Genomic DNA, 27,775 nt, shown 5'->3' with positions numbered 1-27,775 from the left:
GGTCTTTATTTTCAAGGGTTTGTGGAGCTGACAAGTAGGCAGTCAATAATTGAGCAAGGCTACTAGCAGTTTTGAATCCTACAAGTAAATCAATACTTTATGTTGTACACTTAAAGTAATTTGTGGTAAGGTGCCTCAGAGTTGTAATCTACCAAAAGTTAAGATATTCAACAGATGTAAATGATCATTGCACAAAACCGGTCAGAAGTATCTAGAAGCACTTGGCAAAATTTGTAGCTTGAAAGAAATGCCAGGGCCCAATTTAAAATGGAGGAAAAGGTTTATTATAAAAATCCACTCAAAATGCTGCATTTCGGTAACCCAGGATACTTTGACTTGTGATTTCTACATTGTTAAGCAAATAAATCTTAGGGAGGAAATAACACTCAACTTGAAATTATTCATGTTAACTCATTTTCATTTCAGTGCCATTTCCAGGATTTTTAAAGTTCATTTTCAAATCCACTTGTTTCTTACCATACAGTTTCATATGATTTCAGGATTTCCGGTTCTTTGGTTATAGAGTCTATGCTTATCTATTGAAATTACTGTTGGTTTGTGTTCTTGTACGGCTTGTAATGTTTTCACATTAAGCTGCATGAGGGTTTTTGGTGAGACGAGAGTTACGGATGTGAGGCCATCCTTACAGGCTGGCTTTACGTGGCCATGAGTTCTATTTCCCTGTGCACAGGTAGCTCTTCTCCAAAACCTGTGATTATAGGTCTTTGTTCTCAGCCATTAAAGCCTAATACACTCTTAATATTTTAAAGCTTCATTCTTTTTTTGTTTTTGGCACCTTAGTTTAGAGCTCGGCCATTTAGTGTATTTCATATAGTATTCAGTTGAATCCAAAGGGGGATTTTCCTTACCAGTCTAACATACTGTGTTGACTCCAATTCGGTTTGATCGAACATGCTATCAGCTGTATTCCTGAATGGTATTTTGGAGGGAAAATATCCAAGGTAGATTATTTTAACTTATAAGTTCAAATATAAAATTTATTTTCACAGAAGCTATAACTTAAGTATTCATAAAAATTAAAATAGCTTTTAAAAATTCACTATATGTATACTCAGTGCTAACAAACTAAATGAGATTAAGGCTACTTTAGATTGAAATACACATTTTAACATAATTACATCCGTCATTTGCTCTTGAAGTAACCATCTTATAAAAAAAAATGGCAACCACAGTGGATAGTTAGACCAAGTTTTTCATGTCATCCTAGTCTTTATACATATTTATGACTTGTGCCTATAATGCAAGATTTAATAAAAAGTGGCTTTCCCCAAATTTTCCACAAGTCTGATCTTGAAGTCTAAAACTTCTGTTCATATAAGCTTCAAAATATAGCCTTGACTTAACAGTGATTCAAGTAGTAGTACTTAAAAGGTACATATAATACTTAGGAGCTAACGGTGAAGCAGTTTCATTGGTCTGTGATCCATCTGAACGTGACTATATACATATTAATGGGCCCCATCTTCAATTTCTTCTCTCCCTTTTTCCTTTTTGGTTTTCCTTTTTGTGGCCTGAGGTCACCAGTTCCTTGGGTATAATCAAAACACTTCCGTCATGGTTGCATTGAACAGCATATTGGTTTGGGTTGACTGGCCTACCTTCTTCATCTCTCAATCTACTAAAAATGTCATGATAAAGGTAATGCAGTTTCTGTTTCATTATGTTAATAGCTTTGTTACACTGGACTCGCTCTCTCTTGAGGGTTTCTTTCTTTGCTTTTAAGTTACATACATCATCTTCTAGGTTTAAAATTATGTCTAGTTTCCGCTTACGACAGTTCTGAGCAGCAACTTTATTCTTCCCTCTTCGTCTAATATCACGGATGAGTGACACTTGTAAGTCTGTCAGGTAGTACTTGCTTAGCATGCTATTGAAAGAATCAACAGGCATGCGGACAATTTCATCTACAGTAAAAGGGATGTGCAGAGCTTTAGCACGGCGTTCATCACGGCTTAAGTTTCTGTCTGTCTCATTGAAGTACCTATTCCTTATTTTCTGTGACTTCCCAGGCCATGAAAAAGATTCAGAAGTGGATTCTAGTGCACCTGGCTGTAAGTGGTAAGTGTGGTTATGGAGTATATGTTGAAATGCAAGGTCTCCATGAAAACCAGAGTCACTCCTGTGATCCACATGACAAAGCTTACTGGGCTCTGGGTAGTAGCCTCCTACAGCCCCTTCTAAGGCATGATGGGAAAGAGATTCAGGTCATTGCTAGAACCAATAGCACCTTCACACACAGAGGAATTAGACTTGGTGACAGAGGTGCTATTCTGGCTTGAATTTAAGGAAAGCCCAGAATCAGAATCTGATTCTTCAAAAAGGTGAGAAAGTTCCATTGGATCAAAACCTTCAGTGGCCAAAGACATTAAGTTTATCTCATCAAATATGTTTATATCAAGGCCATATAGAAGGTCTTGGCTTGTTAGATTCCTCATCTGATGGTCAACAACTGGAAGAAATCCTGTCAGATTAGTTCCAGGAAGGGTCTGTTCAGGATTGGTATGAGAATTAAACTGCAGAAATGGTTCCTGTGGCTGTGAAGTCCTTGCTACTGGATCTCTTCTAAGTGTGTTGTCAGGACACAGCAACATGGCCTCATGGAGATTCACATCATGACTTATAGCCTGGCTAAAATTTATGTTATAATGTGCTGAAGAATTCATGCCCTCATTTATACTTCCCGGAAGAGGAGGAATATCTCCCAGTGAGATGCCCTGAGAAAGAAAGAGAAAACATTTTAATACACATAACCCAGTTGCAATAGCAATTCTAGTACCTTTTCTTTCCTCACTTTTGTCAAGTCCTCCAGAAACAGGGATATGCCTTTGGCTATGAATAGCTTTCCCTAATAAATACAAGCAACGCGACGTGGTGGTGGAAGGAAGCCAAATCAGAATGTGCTCTTGGGGTAAATTTTCCAACACGGCAATTTAGGAAACTTGATTATATTACTAAAAAAGGCTGGTCTTGTTATTAGATCATTCTACCGTTAACTATATTTTACTACTTTATAAGATGCAACTCACTCTAGCTGTTGACAATCCAAATCCATATTGTGGAGGATCATGGATAATAACAGCTGTAGTGAAGTAGTGTATGTGTGTGTGTGAGATCTTTTTAAGTAAATCAAGCCAAATAGTATAATGAAGACAAGACACAAATGCTGCCAAAAATGCTATGCCCTAGTTCATGTTTACTGCCATTTGATTCAATATGAATTAAATTTGATTATCCCTCTGTGTTTATTAAATAGAGGAAGAGTGTACACATTTGGCTAATTCTCCAAATTTGAAGTATTCCTATAAAAAGTAATACTAAGTCTGTTTACTAATATGTGATAGCTATTACATAAGTATTTAAACTGTAATCTATGTAAAAAGGTTATATTTATTCAGAAAGGTCAGTGCAGGTATTTTCCTGCAAGAATAAAAGCCAAAGTTTCAGATACCTCTAGTGAATTTTCAGGCTGTGATGAAAGCAACTGAAGTAAGTCCTCCAGAGAGAAAGATGTGCCTGTCCCATTTAGATGTCTCTGTAGAAAAACAAAAGGTATGTCATTCATTTAAAAGACTGAAGTGGTTGCTTGGGGCTTTGTTTTATCTTGGAGGGATAACAGGGTCCCCAAGCCAGGTAAAACCCTCTCGCAATTTTTACATCCCTCTTTTAGTAGTCAATATTTTAATGCCCTTCCTTAAATAAGAACTTTCAATTCTTCCCCTATTTCTGCCTTAACCATCTGAATTTTTGGCTAGTATATCATTAGTTCAGCCTTATTTTGCCCCTCCATAGCCAACCCTTTAAATCTGCTACAAATTTATGTAATTTTACATTCAAATATGTATTTAGATTTATTAACTTATGCTTCATCTGCCTTCAGGGATTAGTTCCATTTCCTATTGCAATAACTTATTTGATAGTTCTTTTTAGAGAGGCTCCTCAAGCAGTAAATTTTTAATTTTTAAAACCTGGAATTATTTTGCCATCATGTGTAAATGAAAGTTCATCTGGTAAGATTATCAGGTATATGTTTTCCCTCAGTACTTCATGCTATGGCATTTTTTTCACTATTGATGTATTTGCAAGCTGTCATTTTATAGCCAATCTTTTTCTTAGGTAATTTTAAAGATTTTTCTCTTAGTCTTTGTTGTCTTGCCATTTCACTTTGATATGTCTGAGACTTTGCACTTAGCCTGCTTGGGCCTCTGTGTGTTCCTTCAATCTGAGCTGTAAGATCTTTTTAATTTTGGAAATATTTTGCCATCAACTCTTTGAATACCGCTTCTCCTTCACACTTTGTAGTCTCTCTTGGGACTATTAGAAATTAAATTTTCTCATTCTACCACTCAATTTCTTTTATAATTTAATGGTGAGCTCATCTTTGTGGAGAGCTATTAGCATATGAATCCCATATATCAAGGGGTACCAAATAACTATAAGGCAGTTTTGTGTTTTTCTTTGCAAGGGGCACTTTTTATTTCATTTTCTAAACTTTGTTTTCTTGGCTCAGCATTCCTGACGGTAATAGTAGTGTGGATTCAGAGTGTGTATTTGCCTTTGGAGCCCATTTGGGGTTCTGTTTTCTAAAGAATCACCAGACAGCTTCCTTGTTCTGTCTCCTGTCTAGTGGCTAGAATTGTCCTAGTCCCCATTTCCCAAATCAAAAGCCTTTTTAAACAGGGAACTCAGGTGTCCCATGTATGGGCCAGAGACCTCATTTCCCATCCATCCACTCCCAGTCTCAGTCATGACATCTGGCCTCCTTGGAGCCCTTCAGTTTTGGCACCTGATTACTTTAAATTGTGGGTTTGTGTCCCTCCAGGTTTCTCCTCGTTTATTATATCTGTAGCATTTCCCCTTCTTGCTTTTGAGTTCTGCTGTGTACTTAAAAATATTATCCATTATATTATATCCAGGATTACTGTTTTTGGTGTGGCATGGGGGTCATTTTTACATATGTTCACATTCCTGACTTGTGCTATGCCATCACTCCCACCTCTGACTTTTTACTTTAGGATTTTTTTTTTTTTTTTTTGAAGATTGACCAGCCGGACAGAGGAGCAGGTGTGTACAAATACTTGGTTTCCTTTTCTGCCAAATGCCTTGGATTGTATGAAGCTAGGTTTTCAAGATAGTTCATTGTAAATACAAAGCTTTCTGGGTCTATTTCTATGGGTACTATTGGATTATGTAAGCTAAACTGGTGGATAAGGTTTCTTGTTCTTTAACTGGCAAATTACACATTCTTAAATGGATAGCGGACTTCTTTGCCAGTTGGATTATTTGAAATGGTTTCCTTATTTCTGAGGAAATTTCAGAAGTGTTCAATTCTTTTAAAAGCCTCAAACTTGACTGTAATTGTGTGAGAATGGATGACATCTGCACAAATCTGGATTCCTGAAAAAATAATCCTTAATGGTGGATAAATAACATTATTTGCAGAAAAGCCTTACTATTAAGAATAAAGAAGAGTATGAGGATAATTCTGCTTAAAATGAATTATGGACTGACCTATCCCTCCAGGCTCTCAAAAATGTGTTTCATTAAACCTTTTGCCTGTTCCCTCTTGTTCAGTGCCTCTGGAGTGTGTGGGCTGAGGGGCTAACCCCTACCGACCCAGCCCTGTGCTTGGGTCCACTGGAGACAGGCAGGAGGTGGAGCAGCAGCAGAGTGCCTTAGGGACAGCAGCTTCTGAGTCTCTCATCAATTCCAGCTCTCACTGAGCATTTTTTTCTCCCCAGGTCCCCTTCTGTCCTGATGTTGGTAATGGCTTCATGCTATTGCTAGTCCTTGAGAGTGTCCCTTTTCCTTGGTGTTTCCTTTAAACCTACCCTCACCTGTGTTAACAAAAAAAATACCCTCATTCACTTCAGAATCTCATTGGCATGTACCATCTGAGGGCCTTAACTGTGGAAAGCATTCTGTTTGAAGTCACTGCAACAGAGTGCTGTCTACCTCACTTAAGAAATTATACAAAATAATTTTTGAGACACAGAACTCGGTTAATCCATTTCTAAATCTAATTAATTTTTTCTGTTTGCTAGGTACAGATCTTGCATGAAAATGGGCAGACAACCCAGCCATTATTACAATAAGTTCGATTTAGATTGCCATTAAGTCAGTTTCTTAATTCTCCTTCTTAAATCTTAAAATGCGAACACACAGTTCTATTTGGGGTCAAGAATTCATTGCATTTTGAACAGAGATCACTAGGAGTATCCAAAGAATATGGTGGACACAATTAACTTTATAAGACATGTTTTAAAAGATTAAACATTAATATAAACTCAACCTATCTTTAGAATAAAATCTCTTCAGACCTGCTGACCCACATACACTATTTACTCCTCATTAACAGCCAACAGTCTTAAGTCTGGGCCTGCAGTGGGGCTAGAAACAAGTCACTTGTTAAGTAGCAAATTATATCAGTTGTCCTAGTTATCATCCAAAAGAATGGAAATAAATGCCAGTAATTCACTTGATCAGACAACTCATTACTGTTTTATTTCAACAAACTAAGAACACCTAGTAAGTGACATCTCAGTAAAAGAGAAGATGACTCTATGGCCATGCCACCCTTGAACAAGCCCGAGCCCGTCTGATTTCAGAAGCTAAGCAGGGTTGGGCCTGGTTAGTACTTGGATGGGTTAGTACTAGGAAGACCAGGTGCTGTAGGCATAAAAAAAATAAAATAAGGGATTGTAAGCTAACAAGGGCCTTGCAATCTGTGAGGTCAACAACAACAACAAAAAGAGATGGATATAGTCAGAAGCTCCTATAAGAAATGTTGATTTGAAGTACACAAAAGCGTGTATAAATGCTAACTGAACAAGACAGGCCAGGAACAGAGGTACAAAATGAGCAAGCCTGATACTTAAGGACCAAGGCACAAATGCTTGCTTTGGGCAATTAATGTGTTTCTGGAAAGTTAATCTGGATGAAAAGTATATTTTCCCAACTTCATCTACCTCCTCTTCATTAGTATTTAATGAGTACCTACTAAGTATCTAGCAGCGAGTTACTTCAGATAATTCAAAGGAATAGAAAACACAGTTCCTGCTTTATTGGGAAGCCCAATGAGGGAGTAAAGGCAAAGGCTTACCCAGGAGGAAAATAAACCAATAGCATATATCTAAATATAATGAAGTGACAGGCTGTGATAAAAACATTTCTCCGAGGCACTCAGCAAAGTGGGCTGAAATGTCTTCAAAATACATGTTTTCCACTAGTACTATAAAAAGCCACTAGCATTGCTGTGACAGTGGTGTGTGTGTGGGGGTTGGGGCGGGGGCGGGGGAAGGCAGGGGAGGTAGGTAAAACCTCACCAAGGGTACACGAATTCAGAGGAAATACACGGCCTGGGGAGAACGCCAGCGGGTAAAGGCACAGGCAAGTGCAAACGCCTGCGTTTCTAAAGGAACTGCCAGGCTGCCACGGGGTTTTCACTCAAAGGTTATAAAAGGGTTGAAAAGCCTAAGAGGAGGGGGAGTGAAAACAAGGGGTTCCTTGGTGTGAGCTCCCTAACCCTCACCTGAAGATAAGCAGGTGCTATGTGTTCCTTGCAGTTTAGGGAACACAGTAAATGAGGTCCAGAGGCTGCTTGTGAAATATGAAGGGCAAGAGGCTGGGCAAGGGCTGCAGCTAGGGAAACAACCAGACTGATGAAAGAGGTCAAGGAGCTCTAGGACCAGAGGCTGGAGAGCCAGCATGTGGCTAAAGGGCCACCTGGAGAGGTAGGGTGTGGATGCCACTGAAAAAGCAGTGAGGACTCCTAAAGGCCATCTGGAGGTGGAGATGCATTTGTCCTTATCAAGAGAAGGGCAGATGAAGGGCTCCAACATATAGGGTTGGGGTGGGTCTCCAAAGAATCTATGGAATGAAAGTGTCCATCCAACAAAGAAATAGTTTTAAATATATCCTAGGGTCAGTCAAGCAACACTTCTCCTGAGCCTTTACTTCCCCGACCACATCCCAGAGAAGGCGGCCTAGTGAGCAAGGGAGGAAGAATGGGGGAAACACACACATAGGCCACACACACGTAGGAGAGGCTTTGAGGCTGCAGCAGATGAAACCAGGAGGAAAGGAGAAGCTGCATTTCAGTTCAGAGTTTTTAAAATTACACAGGATTATATTGCTGATCAATTGCTGTACTGGGATGACCAGAGAGATTTTTATCTGATTATCTAGAAGTCATAGGGATGGCCGTGCATCTCACTCACAGTGTAGGGAAGAGCCAGCTCTCCTAGAACAGGACAGAATGGACTAGAAGGTTGGGAATGGTGGGTCGGCAAAGAGAGCAAAGCTGGTTTCTGATTTTAGTCCGTTAATCATGTAATGTTCGATGTAATGGTCAAGGTGACAGTGATGATGGACTATCCAAGAAGGGCCAAAGCATGGTAACCTCCATCCTCCGAGGGTGTTCAAGGCACAGCCCCAAACTCCACCTGGAGCAAGCTGGGGCAGGGAGTATCATCAGGAACAAGACGTGCAAAGCTGCCCCTTCTGGGTGCACAAGCTAAGTAGTTAAAAGTCTGTGGAACCTCTGTGCCAACCTTTGGAGCATTTGTTTGCCAGGCTTGTGGGCTAGGACCTCAGCAGGGCTGACTAGAAACCAGAGTATGGCCCAAGTGAAAGAAAGAAAGAGGCACAGACTTCAGGAAGAACCCATTTCTTTAGCCTGACTCCTGGAATTCATCTTTCTACACCTCTTCTCACTGCCAAAGAATGTAGTTAAGCCACAGAGGAGCCAAGAAAGGCTGTCCCACTGGGCCTGGCCTTAGTCTAGGCCAGAGGTACAAAGTGGGCTCCTGGATGCCCATTCAGCATGGCCCGCCAGGAGCCTGAGTGAAGATCTGAGCCCAAGTCCCAGCTGGTATTGAGGGTGAGAGGGTGATTCGCTTGCAGGGTCCCCTGGCTCGCTCTACCAGACCTGGCCAGCTGGCTGCCTTGCCTCTGCAGGTAGCTGGTTGAGGATTCCTGGATTCGGGATGCCGGCCATCTCTAATAAAACCTGTTGACAAGTTCCTGGAAGGGGTATAGGTATGTATACGCACTCACTCATACACTCAATATCTTGAGTTTAGTAAGAGATAACTAATTCTGTGGGCTGATTCCTTGTAAATCAAATAACCACTCCCATAACCTAGAAAAATATATATTTTCATAAATCAGATTTGCTTATTGTAGGTCACACCTGTATACAAATTTCATTCTCAACGCAACTGTCAAAGCCTTACAAAATCTACCCTAAATCCAAAATGGTAAGGCTAGGATATGCTTACCTCATTTCTAGATTCAGTGGTCTTTTCTGCCTCCCACTCAGGTTTATCTGCTATTTTATTTTCATCTTCATTCTTCTGCTGTAGTGGGTTTTCCTTCTGGCTTGACGCTCTTTGCTCGTTTTCCTCATGCTGGGAACTGTGACCCATAGCTCTTAATATTTCATTCTCCTATAAAAGTACCCCAAAATGTGCTAAGTAGAAATCCATATTTCATCAAATGTCAAACAATCTTTACAACTGCATTGTCCTTCTCAATTATGAAAATCCACAAGGTAAAACCTAAGACTGGCATTTCATTATTTCAGTATCAAAGAAACATTTAATTCTGAAACAAAGCTCAGTTTTGAGTCTTGTCCTTAAGAAGTCACTGTGAGACAGGCTGTTCTAATCTGCATAATTTAAATCATATGCAATTATAAAGCCCTCGAGTCTAAAATATTTGCAAATTTGATTAGATTTGGAAAGCAATGTTGACAGCAGGCTGTTTCTATTTAGCTTTCTGCTGAAAATAGATCAAACAGCTAAGTCAGAAGTAAACTCTGATCAAATATACATAGAAAAACCTGGAAAGTTTTATTACAAGTATTCATTGTGGTTCCTTCTGAAAGGTGGGATGGGTGGGGGCAGGGGGTGGTTAAAAAGAGATCCTTATACATTTCTGTTTGGATATTCTGCAATAATCAGGAAAAAGTTAAATATATTTTTATATTGAGAAAATAAAGATAACAAAGCTTACACTAATACCTCCGTAGATATTTTCAACAATGCTTATTTACTGAGTGCTTCCACCTCTTAATTTATTTTAACTGAGGAGATATAATTAAAAGGCTAGCGAATTCTTCTAGTTAACCATTCAAATAGTTACCACTTAGCATATATTGCATAAATTGATACTTTCAATTATTATACTAAAAGCTCTCTGTATAATTCTTTCCCCTCTAATGTAATACCAAGGCTTCTCAAACCATTCTAATGTCTCTCCTCCAATAACATAGCACACTGAACTAACTCAAAGGACAAGACAGCACCACTGTCCCCTCCACTCTAATCTGCAGAAATGTTCATCTTAAAAACAGAAAAAACAAACACATGAAGGGCCAAAGAAATGGAAATCCACAGATGCCAGCATAAGGAGAGAAATGCATGCAAGAGCAGAAAAAGGAAGCTGACGTGCTGGTGGCCCACTTCGTTTTTACCTGCTTCTCTGTTCACTGTACCTGACATACTCGGCCTTCCTCTCCACACTGGATGTGGCCTCGTTCCTACCTCTGTCCGCTCGTGCACCTGATAAGGAGCGCGTGTGCTTATGAACATTGCTCCTGCTCCTCTATGCTCTTTTCTGCCCCAAGAATCGTTTCCTGTCTATTGGATAATTGCCACCAGCCTATTAACATACAATCACACCTTCCATCTTTACGATCCCCTCCCTTGACCTAACATTACTCTTTGGATTCCATCCCATTTTTCTGCTCTCTGTCAGAGAGAAATCCTCCAGCATCCCCTGGACTTAGTGCATACTCTCTGGAATCTGTTCCAGTGAGGATTCAGTCTCCGCTGCTCCACTGAAACAGCTCATCAGGGCCTCCCCAGTCAGGCCAGTTCTCCATGCTCACCTTACTTGGCCCACCAGCAATATTCACTTAGTTACTCCTTCCTGGAAACATGTTCTTCACCTGGCATCCAAGTACCTTCTCTATTTATTCTCCTACCTCACTGACTACTTCTCCTTGCTGGTGCTTCATCTTTATCATCTCTAAACCTGGCACTGACCCATGCTCAGCCTCAGGCGCACCAAGCATTGTCCCAGTGAGAAGGCTCTTGCTTTCCCCCCTCTCCCCCGTGGTTTCCCGTTGGGTCCCTATTTAAATATTACCATCTCACTTTTCTTTCTAAGCACTCTCTATATAAAAAAAGAGGCTTCTCCCATCAATATCTATCTCCCTGATCTTGCTTATTTTTTTTTTCTGTAGCATTTAGTACCAGCTGGTATATTACCATATTTATTTATTTGGTGACTACCTGTCTTACTAGAATGCTAGCCCTGAGGGCGGGGACTCTGCCTGGTTCCTGCTGTAGGACACATAGTAGACCCTTAACAGATGTTTGTTGACTAGATAAACTCCTAGACACAATATCCTAAGACTTTGGTAGGGACAGGCTTCTGATGAGTCACATGCCTCTGTCTTGCTCTTTCCTGCAATGACAATGCTGATTCCTGTCTAAATCTGAGGAAAGAGGGAAAAGGGTATCACTCTTTTAACCTCCATGTTTTGCCAAGGCAAAGTTTCTTTTGTTAAGCCTGAAGATAATCAAATTCAAAATTCTGTGTTCCTGAGACAGTTGGCTTTGTTTATGAATTTGCTGGTGGTGGGCATAGGAGCTAATATCTAAATCACATGAGCTACTCAGGAACCACGAAGCAAGGTACCCTTAGTTAATGTGTAATATGTGAGCTGCTACAACGCACACGGACACACACATGAACATGAAATCATGAGAACATGTCATCTGTAAAGTTACAAATATAGGACTAGATCAAGCCCATAAGGAAACCAATTAAATAAACTTTAGTCTGGGGGAACTTTTTTCTGGAGAAAACCTTTTAAGAGTGTATGAGAGTTTGGTAAGATGGGCTGCCTAAAATCTTGGGAAGAGAATAACTGAAGGTAGAGAAATTCTGTATGACTACAACTCATACTGTAAGAATGAAAAATTAGGTTAAAAAGCCTATCATATAATAATGGATCATAACTCATTAAATGAGTTAAAAGAATCAATGAATCCATTTGATATAAACAAATGAGTAAATGAGGGAAAAAGGAAATCTCTTCCATACCAGAGAATGCGACTAATAAATATAGAAGGATGATGGAGTTAGAAAATCATCATCAATGGATGCTAAAACTAGAGAGTAAAAATTTGATGAGAAACAAGATATTTAGTCTCAAAGTATCACTCCACAGATTGCTTTTTAATTACAAAGAGAAAATAATAACACTATACGAGAAAGCTGGCAAACACCATCTAAATCAAGTGGTCAAATCTATCACAATATGGAGATAAATCAACATTATGTGCCTGGCGTGATACGGAGAAGGACATGTTACCACTTCTGTGGCATTTCTGCCCAAAATTCATAATCTCAATGTCATTATGAAGAAACATCAGACAAATAAAAATTGGGGCCATTTTACAAACTAATGGATACTCTTATAAAATTTAAAAGTCAAGATATACCAAGACTGAAGAAAATTTTCCAGATTAAAGGTGACTAAGAGACTTGACAACTAAATACAATGGGTGATCCTGGGTTCGATGCTGACCCAGAAGAAAAAGTATTACATATGATATTATAGTCAGGCAATAGATAAAATTTGAATATGGACAGATTAGATAATAGTCTTAGAGTCATTGTTAAATTTCCTGATTTTGATAATTATAGAGAAAATCATTGTCCTTAGGAAATATAAACTTATGTATTTAGGCACCAAGGGACACAGTGGCTTCAATTCACTCTTAAATGTTTCAGAACAAAAAGTATGTACACACAGAGATAGACACAATTAGAAAAATAGATAAGCCAAATGGGGCAAAATGTTAAGAACAGGTAAATTTGAATAAAAGACATACTATTATTGAAAGTTTTTTTTTTTTAATCAAAAAATTATCCTTAAAATCCCTGCATAGCAAAATCAATTTGGCTGAGGCAACAGCAAAGGGCTGAGGCAACAGCAAGAACTATTCTTCCATTAAAATTTCTGTTCATCTATATTCCTTCCCACAAAGTACATAGACACATCAACTGCTTTAATAATTATTTTCACCTTTCTTTCCAACATTTTAGTTACTTTTCAGGAACAGTGGACTTGAGAAAAGCAGCTCTGAAAACCAAGCAGAAGCTACCCTTTCTGTAAGAGACATCTATCTACCTGCATAAGGGAAAATCTCCACTTGCAAGGGCATCTCCCTGGCTGTACCAGGAAGCGGGGGACGACGCCTCGTGTTCACTGTGCCTTTCCTGGTAACATCCCAAACCCGACCCTCCCTCCTGCCACCCCATCTTCTTTTGTCTTCAGTTGAGGATGGTATTTAAGGTGAAGACTTCAGCCTTTTCTGAGGGAGCTGCAAACCAGGACCTTTGTACACAGGAGGTATATATGTAATTAATTTTTTTCTCCTGTTAATCTGTCTTATATCAATTTAATTACCAGGCCATAGAACCTAGAAGGTTAGAAATAAAATTGTTTCCTTGCCAACAGTGTCCTGTAATTTAACTCAATTCTGACATTATCTACCTGGAGGTAGTATCAGATCCCACAGGTTAAGGACTCAGTCTCACAAGACTGCCTCATCACCCTCTTTGGGACAACTGCAAGCCCAGGTTGTCACCTGTGCTTCTGACTGACTATAAATCGGAGGTCACAACCCCTCATTGGGTTCAACTGACTTACTAGAGCAGCTCGCAGATCTAAGGGAAACATGTTACTTACTAGATCACCGTTTTATTATAAAAGGACAAAACTCAGGAGCAACCAGGAGCACAGAGCAAGGTATCTGGGAAAGGGCACGGGGCATCCGTGGCCTCTCCAGGTGTCCACTCTTGCAGCACCTCCACGTGTTCACCAACCCAGAAGCTCTCCAACCCTATCCTTTTTGATAGCTAATCAATCAGGCCCATCGATACACAAGCATGACCGATTAAATCACTGACCTTTGTGACTGAACTCAATCTCCACTTGTCCAGGTTTGGAGCTGAAAGTTCCAACCTTCTAATCACACAGTCAGTTCCCGTGGCAACCAGCTCCTATCTTTAGGGGGTTTCCAAAAGTCACCTCATTAACATAAATCAGGTGTGTTTGAAAGGAGGGCTTGTCATGAATAACAAAACACTTGTACTTTTGTGGCTCTGGAGCTATTACATAACTGAGGACAAAAGACTAAATATTATATTTAAAATAAAAATTAAAAAAAAATAATAATAAAAAAGATGCTCCCATTGCTCTTCGCATTTAGGAAATCCCAAGGGCTTAGAGAGCTCTGGGCCTGAAAGGGGGATGGAGACCAAATACATATTTAAATCACATCCTCACACCTGACATTATCTTGCTCATGAATTTAATGGGATGCTTTGAATGTTTCACCAGTTAAGAATGACATGTGGACTTTTATTTCAGATTCAAGTCAATCATTTTTTTAGTCATTCATTCAGTCAATATATACTGAGTGCCAAATACCACACTAGATGCTAGGGATTCAACAGTGAAAAAATACATTCAGACTGCCCCCTCAGAGCTTACATTCTAAAGGAAGAGGGAGCCAAAAATACAAATGAACTAACAAAATAACTCCCAAGTTGTATGGCAAGTGAATGAAGAGGGGACCTACTTTAGAAAGAGTGGTTAGGGAAGGAAGGCCTCTCAGGGTGGATGATCTCTTAGTTGAGATCTAAAGAAGTAGAGCTGTGTGGAAAAACAGGAATGCATTCAAGGCGCAGATAATATTCAGACTGTACTTATCTGCCTGTTACTATAACATATTTAATTACCTTCTTAATGATGGATATTTAGTTGTTTCCAATCTTAAACAATATCTAAAACGTTCTCATAGTACTTATTTGCACATATGTGCAAGCAGGACAAGTTTCTAGAATTTGTGCTGAGTCAACAGATACGTACATTTTTTTATTGGATGGATTCTCTCCACTAGCCCTTAAAAGATGTGTGTGGTAATTTAAATTCCTACTACCAATGGATACAAGTGTAAATCTGTAGATGGAAACTGGTTTCTCATTGTAATTTTAATTTATATTTCTCTTATTTACATGTGAACATCTTTCACAAGTTTAAAAGGCATTTGTATTTCCTTTTCTATGAACTGTCTGAGGACTTTGCCCATTTTTCTATTGGGATGTCAGTCCTCTTCTTATTGTTCAGTGGTGGCATCAGATCACTTTGACTCACCCCCTCCCATCCGGTCTCTGCAGCAAGGCAAGACAGGAAGTGGGGAGGCCAGTTACAAGGAGACAGTAACTTAAGTGAGAGATGATCGTCTGGAAAAAGGTGCTGGTAACGGACTGAGAAGTGGAAGAATCCATGGTGTATACTGTGGGACTGGAAATGGGAGAAAAACAAAAGGGAAGCATTAAGAATGACTTCCAGATTTCTGGCTTGAATAACCTGGTGGATAGTTATCACAGAACAGCTTCAGAGGGAAGCAGAGTTCTTTCATTCTGGATATGTTAAATTTGAGATCGGCAAAGCCAAAGAGAAATATCTATTATTACACTGGTGAGATGAGAATCTGGAATTTAGAGCAAAGGTGTGAACTGGAGGTATACAGTGGGAACACATCAACATACACAAATAAAAACAAACAAACAAAACACAGGAACTAATGAGATTCTGGCAATAGAGTACAAAGCGGGAAGGCGCTGAATACCAGTCCTGCAACATTTACTCAGAGGTCAGGCAGAGAAGCCAGCAAAGAGATGGGAAGACAGGAAGTAGGCATGGGGCTAGGGGGCGAGGTAGAGGACAGCTATATCTAGGAATCCAAGTGTTTCGAGAATAATGGAGTAGCTGGTTGTGTTGAATGCTGTTTGGAGATTGATGAGTAAGCACAGAAAAGTATCCACTGGATTTGGCAGTTAAGAAAGCTGTTGGTGTGGAAGAGTAAACGAGAGGTGACAAATTGGAAACAGTGTGCAGATGATCTGTTCAAGAATTCTGGCTGTGGAGTGGAGAAATGGGTCAGAGCAGTGTTTTCTTTGTTTTGAAGATGAGAGACACTAGTGTATGTTTGTAAGGGAATGATTTAGGAGAAAGGATCATTGCAAAGCAAGTTCTGCCAGAAGGCAACAGAGGATGGACTCTGAAGCACCAGTGGCAGGACTGATTCCAAACGAAAACTTGGTTTCAAGATAAGGAGTAGAAAGTGGATTGCCAGAATATATTTGAGGATCTGGTAATAAGAAGAGATCCATCTATTCTTATTTTTGAAGGATATTTTTAAAAAGCAGAAATAGGTTTTGAACATTAAAGTGATTTTAAAATATGTCCGCAAATTATTTGACACTCTTTTTTTCAAGAGTCAAAGATTAATCCCCCTATCCTTGAGTGGGAGCTGGACTTACTGAATTGTTTCTAACAAAATGAATAAGATAGAAGCGATGATGTAGCGCTGTGGCTTCCTGTCTGCACTCTCTCTGATCACCTGTTCTGGAGAAGGCCGGTGCTCACAGCGTAAGGACATCCAGCTTTCCACGGAGAGGCCTACTTGGCAAAGACCTGAGGCCTCCTGCCAACAGCTATGTGAGTGATTCATCTTGGAAGTGGATCCTCCAGCCCTAATCAAGTCTTCAGATAAATGTAACCCAACCAACATCTCGATTACAACCTATGAGACCCCGAGCGAGAACCACCCAGCTAAGCTGTTGCAGAATTTCTGACCCACAGATACTGTAGGATAATAAATGCTGGTTGTACAAGCCATTACATTTTGGGACAATTTGTTTTGCAGCAACGATAACTAATGTAAACATGAAAAAAGTGCTTTTTATGTCTATATTTTCTGTATGCCCTGCTAATATTTTACTTAATATTTTGCATGAATATGCATAAGAGTGATTCCTGGATTTCTTTGATGTGTTTTTGAGATATCTTGGTATCAGTGACATGCCAGTTTTGAAAAATAATTAGGAAACTTTATGTAACAGAATTCCTCATTGGAAAGTTTGAAAGAATTCTCCTTGAATTCTGCCTGCACCGGGATTTTTTCTTTTAAGAAACTATGCTGACAATGTTTTCAATTTCTTTGGTGGCGTTTGCCAAACATTGTCATCGGTGCTTTCTGAGCATACCCATTTCTTCCCACCCCACCTACTATGGGATTGTTTCTCAATATTTTGCTAATTAGAAGCTACAAATGCAGCTCATTAGTGGCTACACTCTTGGAGATACCAATGTACATATGAAAAGAGAGGTGACTATGACAGTAGGGGCGGGGCTCCAGGTGGAAGTGGGGGACAGATTCTAAATGTCAGAGAACGCCTGAGTCCTCCCGGAGACGGAGGCATGAAGTCGGAAGAGGCCAGGGAGAAAAGTCATGGTGGGAGTAGGAATTTGAGCTTTGATGCCTGTAGGTACTGCCTCTTCCTCTCTGGCCACACAGAGGCAGGAGGGGCAGAAGGTGAGACCTGAGACAAGTCGTTCCAGTGCTGAAGACCCGGGCTCCTGAGATGGCCCATTCAGTTTTGACACTCCAGAGGTCTATGAATAAGTAGCTATGTCATTTATCACCCAAACCAGTCCATTTTTGTGAGGGTAAGGTGGTGTTATTAACAATTAAAATGGACAACAGGCATGTGCCCAGACCGCCCCAAATGCTCACCCTATCGATGAGGCCACAGAGGAAAAAAGGCGACTGCATAACAATCAAAAATATTGATGGCAGACTAAAAAGTGTTGACTGAATTCCAGACCTGCAGAAGAGATAACTCACACTTGTACAGCCTTATGTATTCAATAAATATCTTCTTAGCCAGTCCTTCACTTAGTCATTCAACAATCATTTATTATAAGCCTATTATAAAGCGAATAGAAACATATGTCATAAGAACTGATGAGTGAGAACACTTTCCTCTAGGTTAGTGTGCAGCTTTTAAACTCCCCTCGAAGGACTTGTGGCAGCTGCTGGTGACCTGTGGGCACATGGCCTCCCCACTGTGCCTTCACAGAATGCCTCAACTGCTAAGAGCTACTTCACCTACGGTCACACCCTTCCCTGGGCACCCACAACTAAGCAGGGAAAGTATAAAGGCCTGACCATTGCAGCTCACTGTGGGACAGTTGTGAAATAGTATGCCACTTTAGCCTTAGAGTTCCTGGTTTTGTGAGCCTGCGTTGCAGCTTGACTTCTGCTTCTGTCCAGTCCTGCTTTCTCGTCCTCCCTTCCACAGCTGTGGCTGCCAAGGAAGGGTGCTCCCTAGTAAACATCCTGCAGCTACGCTTGATCTCAGAGCCCTCTTCCCAGAGGACCCGATTTGTGAGTTAACAATTCTGTCCGGGTGGGGAGAGACGAGACACCAGAATCTCAAGGGAGAGAGGGGTGGAGGACTCAATATTATAATACTTCCATTTAGAAAGTGAAAAAGGCCTATCACACTTGTAATATAATTTGCACAGTCTACAAGCCCCCAGAAAAGCCTCGTGGTGAGGAAGGCTCAGGTCCAAAACCTGTGGAGTAACAAGGCCATCATGCTCCTGCCAGCTGTGCGACCTTGGGCCGCTTTGACCCTCAGTTTCCTTGGTCTGTGAAAAGATACTTTCTAATTCACATTTTAAAGAAGTTAGCTGAGAAAAAGCATTTTATACAATTTTAAGATGCTATACAGACATTACTACCTCTTTCTACTGCTTTTTGATTCCGGAGTCGCTGTTTGTGACTAATTGCTGGCAACTCAATCAGAATGTCAAGAGAAAGTGATGCCAGCCCCGGGTAGGCAGTAATTACTATCTCTGGGCTCCCTTTTCCTGTTTTTCTCAACTCGATGACACGGAGCTGAGATACAGAGCACATGTTTTATAGGTACGGTTGTATGTACTGGAGATTTATGGTCTGTGCTCTTAACTTAAAGAATGGGTCAGTTCAACCCATCATTAACTTACTTTTTATTCGTGTGTAGGTGATTATTTACTCTTGTGGGGCTGGGACTCAATAAAAAAAAAAAAAAGAACAAGAAAGTTGCCACGCTTGCCATAGGAAGCCATCGTAAACCCGTGAGGTGAGGTGTCTAATCACAACGAAAAATCCAGGGACTTGTGCTGAACTGGCCCTTGCTGGAAAGGCCCTCCCCACCACAGCCCTCTCTGCTGGGGAGAGACTCATTTCATCCTCTGCATGGATCTAGAACCTCCTCAGTGTGTCCCCCCACCCCCTGCCATTTTAGCTAAAGCTGGGTTCTCCTGTCTCTAAAATCTCATGCCCTCTAAGTTTTCTCCTGTGATCCTTATCCGATTCTATCTCAAATTACGACTATTTGGATGTTTTCTTCCCTACTGGGCCGTAAACTTATGGCACCTGTCCTCCAGCTGTTAATTCGCCTTTGTCACCAGTGTGGGCCATGCATGAAGGTTCTTCTGAGTCAGTGGAGGTGGAGGGAAGGTGAAGACAGGTGCCAAGCTGGGCTTTTCTCGTCTCGCTACCTCTCTGGAGTTCTGATAACTGGCAATGTGATTTCTAAGTCTGTACTTACCTTACTGTATTGAGACCTGAACAGTGTGCTGGAGAGTTTGACCCCGAAAAAACTCTCTGTGAACAGTCCCAGCTGGCTGAGCTGGGCCTTTCATTTATTTATCTGGGGGAGGAAGTACTGAGACCTGCTTTGACCTTTAGGGTTGGATGAACCTTCAAAGACAAAGAACAGTGTGGTGCCTACAAGAAGGATGACATTAGAGGGAGAGGGGTAAGGCCAACTAATTCTGAGGTCTGTTTCTAGGCTGCGGGCAAGCTGGAGTCATCAAGTCTGGAGAGAAAGGAGGAGCTGGATAAAGAGAGACTGTGTCCTGTTTGGTCCAGGTGGTTGTAACAGCAGTTTATAATAATTATAGCTCACATTTACTGAGCACTCACTGTGGGCCAGGCACCACATACATGATCTTATTTAAGTTGTTCAGCATCCCTCTTACAGGAAGAAACTGAGGCAGAGAGAGGTTAAGCAACTTGCCTTAAAGTCACCTAGCTAGTAAGTGACGGAACCAGGATTTGGCTGCAGGCATTTCTACTTCAGAGCCAGCTCTCAGGCGCTGTCCTGGTACTTGTTTGCCTTTGCAGAGACACGTGTGTCCCCCAGAAGCTGTCTCTGCAAACTGTGGGCCTCCTGTGCTGGCTGGTTTCTAGCTGGGTTCATCAGTGGGAGGTAGGAAACTGTGGGGGTGAGCAAAAGAGAGGCCAAGGTATTTCTCTCTCTTGATCTGCATGTGACAACAGCCTCTCCTCACCTCATCAGGCTCCCCGGTAACTTTTTCCACCCAATCTGGGGGTACCCCAAACCCTGTCTGCTCCTCTAAGAAAGAAGTCATTCATTATGCTCCTTCTTCATTTGAGCCATCCGGGGTGAATGCTACTTCCTGCCAGAACCCTGACTGCACCACCGCCACACACAATGGCTCCCACTTGCATCACACTGCACCCCACAGATGAGAACAGCAGGGGTGGAAAGAGCTGATGCCACGTGAAAATATGAAGCTCCAGTCTGAATATCCCTTTATCATGCAAAACAGCTGGCTATAATGCAAGGTCTGAATCTTGTTTTAACATGAGTCCAACCAACAAACCATGGAAAACTGCTCATGAGATAACTGGGGAATTTGAATACTGATTGGCTATTTGTTGATACTAAATAATTACTGATTTTTTTAGGTGTACTAATGGCATTACGGTTATGTTTAGAAGAGTCCTTGTATTTCAGGGATATATACTGAAATATTTATAGAAATGTTCTGCTCCTCAAAAGTCCAAGACCTCCTTCACATAACAGCTTTTCAAATATTTGAGTTGGCAGTCTTGTTCCTTCCTCAGTCTGATCTTCTCAGCATGGAATAGCACCAGTTGACTCAACCATTTCCCACATGATTTCCCGCCTTGGGGAGAGAAGGGTTCCTTTCCCGCCAAAGCAGGTCCCAGCACGACCTGAGTTTCCTGGAGATCAGCTCTGGGGCAATGAGAGCAGATCCTCTGTTGAACACCTACCCATGTGCCAAGGCTGTGTCGGTCCTTTAAGGGTTCCTTAACCCGAGGTCAATATTCTCCTCTCACAAAAGCTGCCCGGGAAGACAGAGCTGGGATGGTGTGACGATTAGTTTTATGTGTCAACGTGGCTAGGCTATAGTACACCGTTATTCGATTAAACACTAACCCAGGTATTGCTGTGACGGTGTTCTGTCGATGTGGTTAACGGCTATAATCAACCTGGTGACTTTAAGAGATTTTCTTGGATAATCTGAGTGGGCCTCATCCAACCAGTTGAAAGGCCTTAACTGCAAAACTGACGTTTTCCTGAGGGAAAACAAATTCTGCCTCAACCTGCGGCATCAGCGTGTGCCATTTTTGGCCACCCTAGAATTCAGTCTTGCCCTAGAATTCAGGCCTCCACAACCGCAGCAGCCAATTCCTCAAAATAAATTTCTTAAAAATATGTGTGTAGGGGGAGGTGTATTCATTTTTACTGGTTCTCTTCTCAGGAGCACCCCGATTCTGAGTCATATCCAATCTCAAAAGGTCATGTCTTTATGACCACAGGTCAGACACCTACACCTCTCAGATTCTGCCAACCACGACCTGCAACTTAACCCAAAACAACTCAGGTCGTGTACCTGAGCCTCGCCGGCTTTGGCTGCCTAGAAGTGTATTTGAATATTAATGTAGGTCCTTAACAATTAGATTTTGAGAAGAAACTCTTCATATGGAAAGCCTGCCACCAGTGGGAGGAGTTTGTTTTCGCATTTGTAGTTTTGTAGTGGGTGGGAGGTATGGCTTACTCAGCACTTAAGAACAGACCTGTTCTATTCTGGGCAAGGTCGCTAACTTGCTATATAACTTTAGGTAATCCTGTTTCATCACCTGATTAATTATAATGCCAACCTGAAAGTCTGCTTTCCACTGCCCCATCCACTCAAATCGGCATTAAACGGTCAGATGGCCCATCAGGATTTCGGATCTGACCTACTTTCTAGTTGGGTTCTGGCCTTGAAAGACCGAAGACACATTCGAGCTCATGGTATCAAGCCAGCATGGAGGGATGGATGAAGAGTGCTCAAGAGACACTGCCTGAACCCCGTCCTGGGTGCTGCTTGCAGGTTAAAGAGAAGACCCACTTTCTGCACTCAAGACACGATGGTTCAAAGTGGAGAGTGCAAAGTCCCATAAAAGAAATAATACAGAGTGTAGGGCCTGAAGGAAAAGAACAGGAAATGCTTATAGATGAGGTGACGGTTGAGATGAGTGAGAATTTAACAGGAGAAGACTTGGGAGGAATGAAAGGAGGCATTCTGGGCAAAGGTAACAAAGTGAGAGGCAGGAAAGCACCGGGAAGAGAAGGGAGGAAGTTTTCGCTGGCAAGAAGGCTATATACAGGCTGAGGATCATGGGAAATGAGCACAGCTAAGGCAGTTAGGGAGCTGGGTCACGATGGCCAGAGGAGGAGCCTTGAATGAGCATATATCGAATTGGTAGGTAATGAGGAGCTAGTGGAGGCTCCCCAAACGGAAGTGGAGAAATCCAAGGCATGCCTTGGAAACCTGCGCCTGGCAACGGGACGGACAGAAATAAACTGGGGAAGGGGCATCACAGAGCCCCAGGTGAATCAGCAGCAGTAGCTCACATTATCGAGGGCTTACCATGTACCAACTCTGCTGACCTTGCAGGATCTCATTTAATCCTCACAACAAATCCCCAAGGTACTCTTACCATTCCATTTTAAGGATAAGGAAACCAAGGCACGGAGAAGTGTCCCAGAGACCACACGACCAGTCAGCAGGGGGACCGAGGACAGCTATCCCAGCTGGTCTGACTCCAGAGCCAGAGCACTTGACCAGCAAGCCGGGCAGCCGCTGAGTGAGGGCCTGGGCCCTGCACTGTGATTTGAGTTGAGCTGAGTAGGGGGAACGATGTAAGGAACACTGCAGAGATGCTGCCTCTGTAACCTACCAGCTGAGGTGAAGGACTGACTGGAGAAAGTGTGAAATAGGTTCCTCAGGGCTGTTGCCCATCAAGCCAGCAAACACCGCCCCCCATTCGCTCATGGGCCTATGTAAGTCCTGCTGCAAAGGATCCTACACATAGACTGGCTGTTTCCAGAAACAGCTTAGTTTTCAACAGTTGGAGCCTATTTGCTAAACAAACAGAATAACTCCAAGAACTGCCAGGAAAAGAGGTGGTGACTGTGTAACGAATTGAACTGTATCTCTTGAAATTCCTATGTTGAAGTCCTAACCCTCTCAGGACCTCTGAATGTGACCTTATTTGGAAATTGAGGCATTGTAGATGTATCAGTTAAGATGAATAGGGTGGCTCCTAGTCCATTATGACTGGTGTCCTTAGAACAGGGAAAATTTGAATACAGATGTATACACAAGGAGAACGCCAGTGAAGATGAAGGCGGAGGTTGGGGTAATGCGGTAAGACCAAGAATCGCCAAAGACTGCCAGCAAACCACCAGCAGCCAGGTCCTGCCGCATTCTCTCTCACTGCCCTCAGGAGCCAACCCTGCCTACACCGTGATCTCCAGAACTGTGAGACAATGAATTTCCATTGTTTAAGCCACCCAGTTTGCAATACTGTTATGGTAGTCTTGGGACACTAACACAGTGACCGATGCCACCCTTTCCATACAAGGCTATAGGGGCATCTTTACTGCACCCTTTAGTCAGTAGAAGGAAGAGCCTACTGTGAATCTTTGTAGCACTGCAATGTATTGGACTATTTCTGTTTCCTAGTTGTGAGTTCAAAACAAGCAAGTGTTTGAAAGTTCGTCCGTCTCCAATTGTCCAGGCATCAGGGGCATGCTCTGATTTTGAAAGGAAAAAAAATTTTACTTGGACAATTAAGGACCTTTCTCTTCCTTTTTCCTCTGAGAAGCAAGTACTGACTGTATCAGATTCTTCCTGTGACCTGAAGAAACCCAGTTCATCGAGCAGCAAATCAAGGGGTCCTGCTGGACCCCTCGCCCAGCAGACGGTGCCCATCCCAGGTCAAGGGGCCACATCGAGATGACCACAAGCCTTCTCAGTTTCAAAATGGCAACAGCTCCCTGATGCTGGCTGTACGCAGTCACCCCGTCCTGAAATATGCTCACACATTCCGTTCTGCAAAATCTGTTCATTTCTTTGTTTCACTTGTGCATGTGCATCGCTTTGAAGAGCACGTGCTTCACGGGTTGTGAGTGCATGGTGGTGGTGGTGAAGGGAAGCGTGTGTGCCCTGGGGAATTCCGGATCGTTTTCAGATGGTGCTTAGCCCCATTAAGAAGTGAAACCAAAACTGTACTTCTTTTGATACTTGGAAAATCCCCTACTCCAAAATATTTTTGCACATGTACAAAAATTGTGGAAAATTGTACTATAAAACCTGTCTCCTACAACGCAAATGTAAGCCACCAGACAATCTATTTAAAAACAAAGCCAACTTACGATGTTCTCATTGGGCAAGCACTCCCCCCCCCTTTGAAGTTAACTAATTTACTGAGCACTTAAGATGCGACAGGCACAGTTCTAAGCCTGTTATGTGAAATAAACTGTTTCTCAAAACAACCCCATGTGGTAGGCACCTTTCTTATTCTCATTGTGAATGAGCAGGTGAGAATGCAGCATAGATAAGTTAAGGAACTGGCCCAAGCTGTAAATGATGGAGCTGGGTTTCAAAACCAGGCAGGTCTGGCTCCAATACACCTCACCCCCTTAACAAACAAACAACCAAGCCAAATAGACAAAAAGAAATAAAGTGAGTGGGGACAGGTTAAGGAGGGTGGGTTGAGGATGGAGGCGAGAGAAGAGAACACCAATTACATTCCAGGCACTGGGCTGGCACCTCACACATGCTTTTCCAATTTAATTGGTACAACGCCCCCAAGGTAAGCATCACTCTCCCACTGATGAAACACTGAGGCTTGGTGTGATTAACCTGTATGAGGGCACAGTAGTAAGTGATGCCCCCCAAACCCAGATTTGCGGATTTTCTCCCAGAGTAACGGTTTCAAATTCTAACTTAAGCATTATCGATGGTACAATCTGCTTTTAAAAGTCAATCCAGCACTGAAGACAATGAGCCTGGGTCAGAAGGGAGAGGCATTGCCCCATTCCAGCTGCACCTTTGTCCAGAGAACCTGAGTACAGTGCGAGTGCTTAATTTATGTGCCAGTCTGGGAGTCAGGAAGCTCAGGTTCTAGTCCCACTTCTGGCTCTAATTAGCTGTGTGGCTTTAGTCAAGTCTTCTAACCTCGCCGGGCCTCTTTTCCTTAAGTACAAATTGGATATAAGGCTGTCTGGCCTGTGCACCTCAGAAGGTTGATGTAAAAAAAGGCATTACCAATAAAAATGAATTGGCTGTGAAAATGGTTTAAGGTGCTTGACAACTGATCATCGCCAGAATGAACAGAACCAGGTCATCCCAGCAGGTTCACACATGCCAGCCAGGAAAGGCAATGCCAGAACAGCTCCATATGAATGTCACCCTCTCCCCTAAGAAACGTGGGGCCAAGACTTGATCTAGGCCCCCAGAGCCGGAGCTTTCCCCAAGGCAGGCTTGCCTGTCTAAATAGGTTATCAACCAGGTAATGCTGGGGGTGGAGTCCTTGCAGAGCAAACAGTCTTGCCTCCCTCCAGGTTTCTGTGTACTATGCAAGCTGGTTGGCATTCAGCTGGGAGGGGGGCTGGGTACCATCTAGTACAGCATCCCGCAGTGGGTTTCACCCCATAAGTTACAGAATCAGGAAAGATAGCAGTGAAGCACACACCTCTTATTAGAAGGCAGAGGATACAGGTGAGGATCCAGATTGGATGTGTAGGAAGAACCTTCCACTGTTTGAACAGACAGGAGCCCACCAAGACTCTCACTAACCCCCACCCTGGCCCCAGGAAGAGGAAGGGATCAGATCTGCATAACAGTGAATCACCGAGCTCTTCAGCACAATGACCCCTCCAGGAGGGGGTGGAGAAGCTCGTCTGACAACTGCCTACACAAAAGGCAATTCTAAGAGCAGCACACAAACCTGTCTAGCCCCAATTCCCATTTTGCATAAGATTGCAATCCACAAATACGTCCAAGGAACAGCTGTTGATCGATACCAATAAAGGTGGTTTTGTGGGAATTAGAATTAAGTGTCCTCGGATTGGAAGGGGCCAGTGGGTGCAACACAAATACTTCAGTCAGCAGTTATTGGTGAACTTTGTTTCAACAGGATGTTAAACCAAAGGGAACCTGTGAGTCACTAGGTGACTGTCGGAGTACCTACTTTACGCTAACACGCGGCTGTTACACACGTTCCAGGAGGAGCGTTGTTAGCGCAGGGGACGGTGGGGTCACAGCGGGACAGTCTGCCTTAATCAAGGGAGGCAGCAAAACGAACTGCAATTGGGTTGAAAATTCGGGCGAGGGCCATCGCGTTAGGCCGGGAACGAGGTTTTTAAAGAGAAACGTGCGTCCTCCCGGAGGCCAAGGCCTCCTTCGGATCCTCCGGGTCAGGCACGGGTTCCAGGAAAAGACACCTCACTACAGACAAGGTACTGAGCGAAGGCAGTGGCAACAAAGTCGCCAGCATCCCTTCTTTTCTCCTCAGCCCCGAACTATCCTTAAGCCATCAAACACAAGAAAGGTGTCCCCTACAACTAAATGGATTTCACCCACTTCTCTCTCAAAAACCTAAAAGCCACTGCGATAGCACTGACGGCCCTCGTTCCGAATCACGAAAAGGAAAGGCGCTGAGTCGCCCGCGAACTTGCAACTACCCAGCGACCGAGGGTAAGAGGGCAGCAGGGATGCCCGCTCCCCAGGTCCCTCGCACCCCCAGGGCTCCTGGCCAGCACCCCTAGCCCCGCGCTCGCGTCCCCGCTCTCCTGTTACCTCGCTTGCGCGCCCGCTGGCGTCCGGCACCTGAGCCGTCGGTTCCGCCGGCGCCTTCTCCTCTTCCCCAGCAGCCAAGGGGCTACCTGGAGCCGCTCCGGGGTCCCCGCCGCCCCCAGGCGCAGCCTGGCTACCGCCGTCCGCGCTGCCGCTGGCTCCTCCCGTCGACGAGGCGGCGGCGCCGAGCAGCCCGTGGGCCCCGTCGGAGTCCCCCGCCGCCACACTGTGCACCAGCCACGCATCCACGCGCGTGCGGGGGATGAATGGGACCCCCAGAGCGCGCACCTCCCGGAGCAGCTGGCCCTCGGGCTCCGCCACGGGGTCCGGCTCCCGGCCTTTGGGATGCAGGTGGTCCGCGTGTCCCCACCCTCCCGAGGCCGGGAAAGGGTCGAGCGCGTAGGCGGGACTCGGCGGGCCGCTCCCAAGCAGCAGCTCATCCCGGAGCAAGGTGGGCGGCGGGAGCAGCAGGTACAGGTCCAGGTCCAGGTGGAGCCCCGCCAAGCTCAGCAGGATGGTGAGGTGCAGGAGACCGCCGCCGTCGGACCACCACGGCTTCGGGTACTTCATCTCCCGCCGTGCGCCCGGGGACGCCCCCACCGGCGTCCGCGGGGCCCGGCGCTTGAGCAGCCGCTGCGGCACGTGAGGGCCCCGCGCGCCGCCGGCACCTGCCCGGAAGAGAAGCGAAACAATGGACCCGGGCGCACAGCGGCCGTCGCGGGTCTCCGGGGCCGGGCACAAAGGCGCGACCTCGCGGGCCCGCACGGTGCCTGAGGATCTGGAGAGGCGGAGGAGGAACCACCTGCGCGCGGTGTCCGCCCGCCCCGCCGCCTCGCAGCTCCGCGGCTCCGCGCCGCAGCAGGCCCC

At 43.6% G+C, this 27,775-nt stretch overlaps 1 protein-coding gene across 1 annotated transcript; it reads right to left on the bottom strand.

Annotated features, from left to right (window-relative positions):
* Window positions 1–261: 261 nt before the first annotated feature.
* Window positions 262–27,775, bottom strand: NFE2L3 (NFE2 like bZIP transcription factor 3). The gene is given in 5 exon segments (XM_039862575.1): window positions 262–2,225; window positions 2,228–2,735; window positions 3,470–3,553; window positions 9,300–9,467; window positions 26,912–27,775. Coding segments are annotated over 5 exon segments (2,067 nt in total). The 5' UTR covers window positions 27,479–27,775; the 3' UTR covers window positions 262–1,485.

This window comes from Pteropus medius, unplaced genomic scaffold (genome assembly GCF_902729225.1).
Source record: "Pteropus medius unplaced genomic scaffold, Ma_sr-lr_union100, whole genome shotgun sequence".
NCBI lineage: Eukaryota > Metazoa > Chordata > Mammalia > Chiroptera > Pteropodidae > Pteropus > Pteropus medius.
This window is presented reverse-complemented; position numbering and strand designations above follow the sequence as displayed.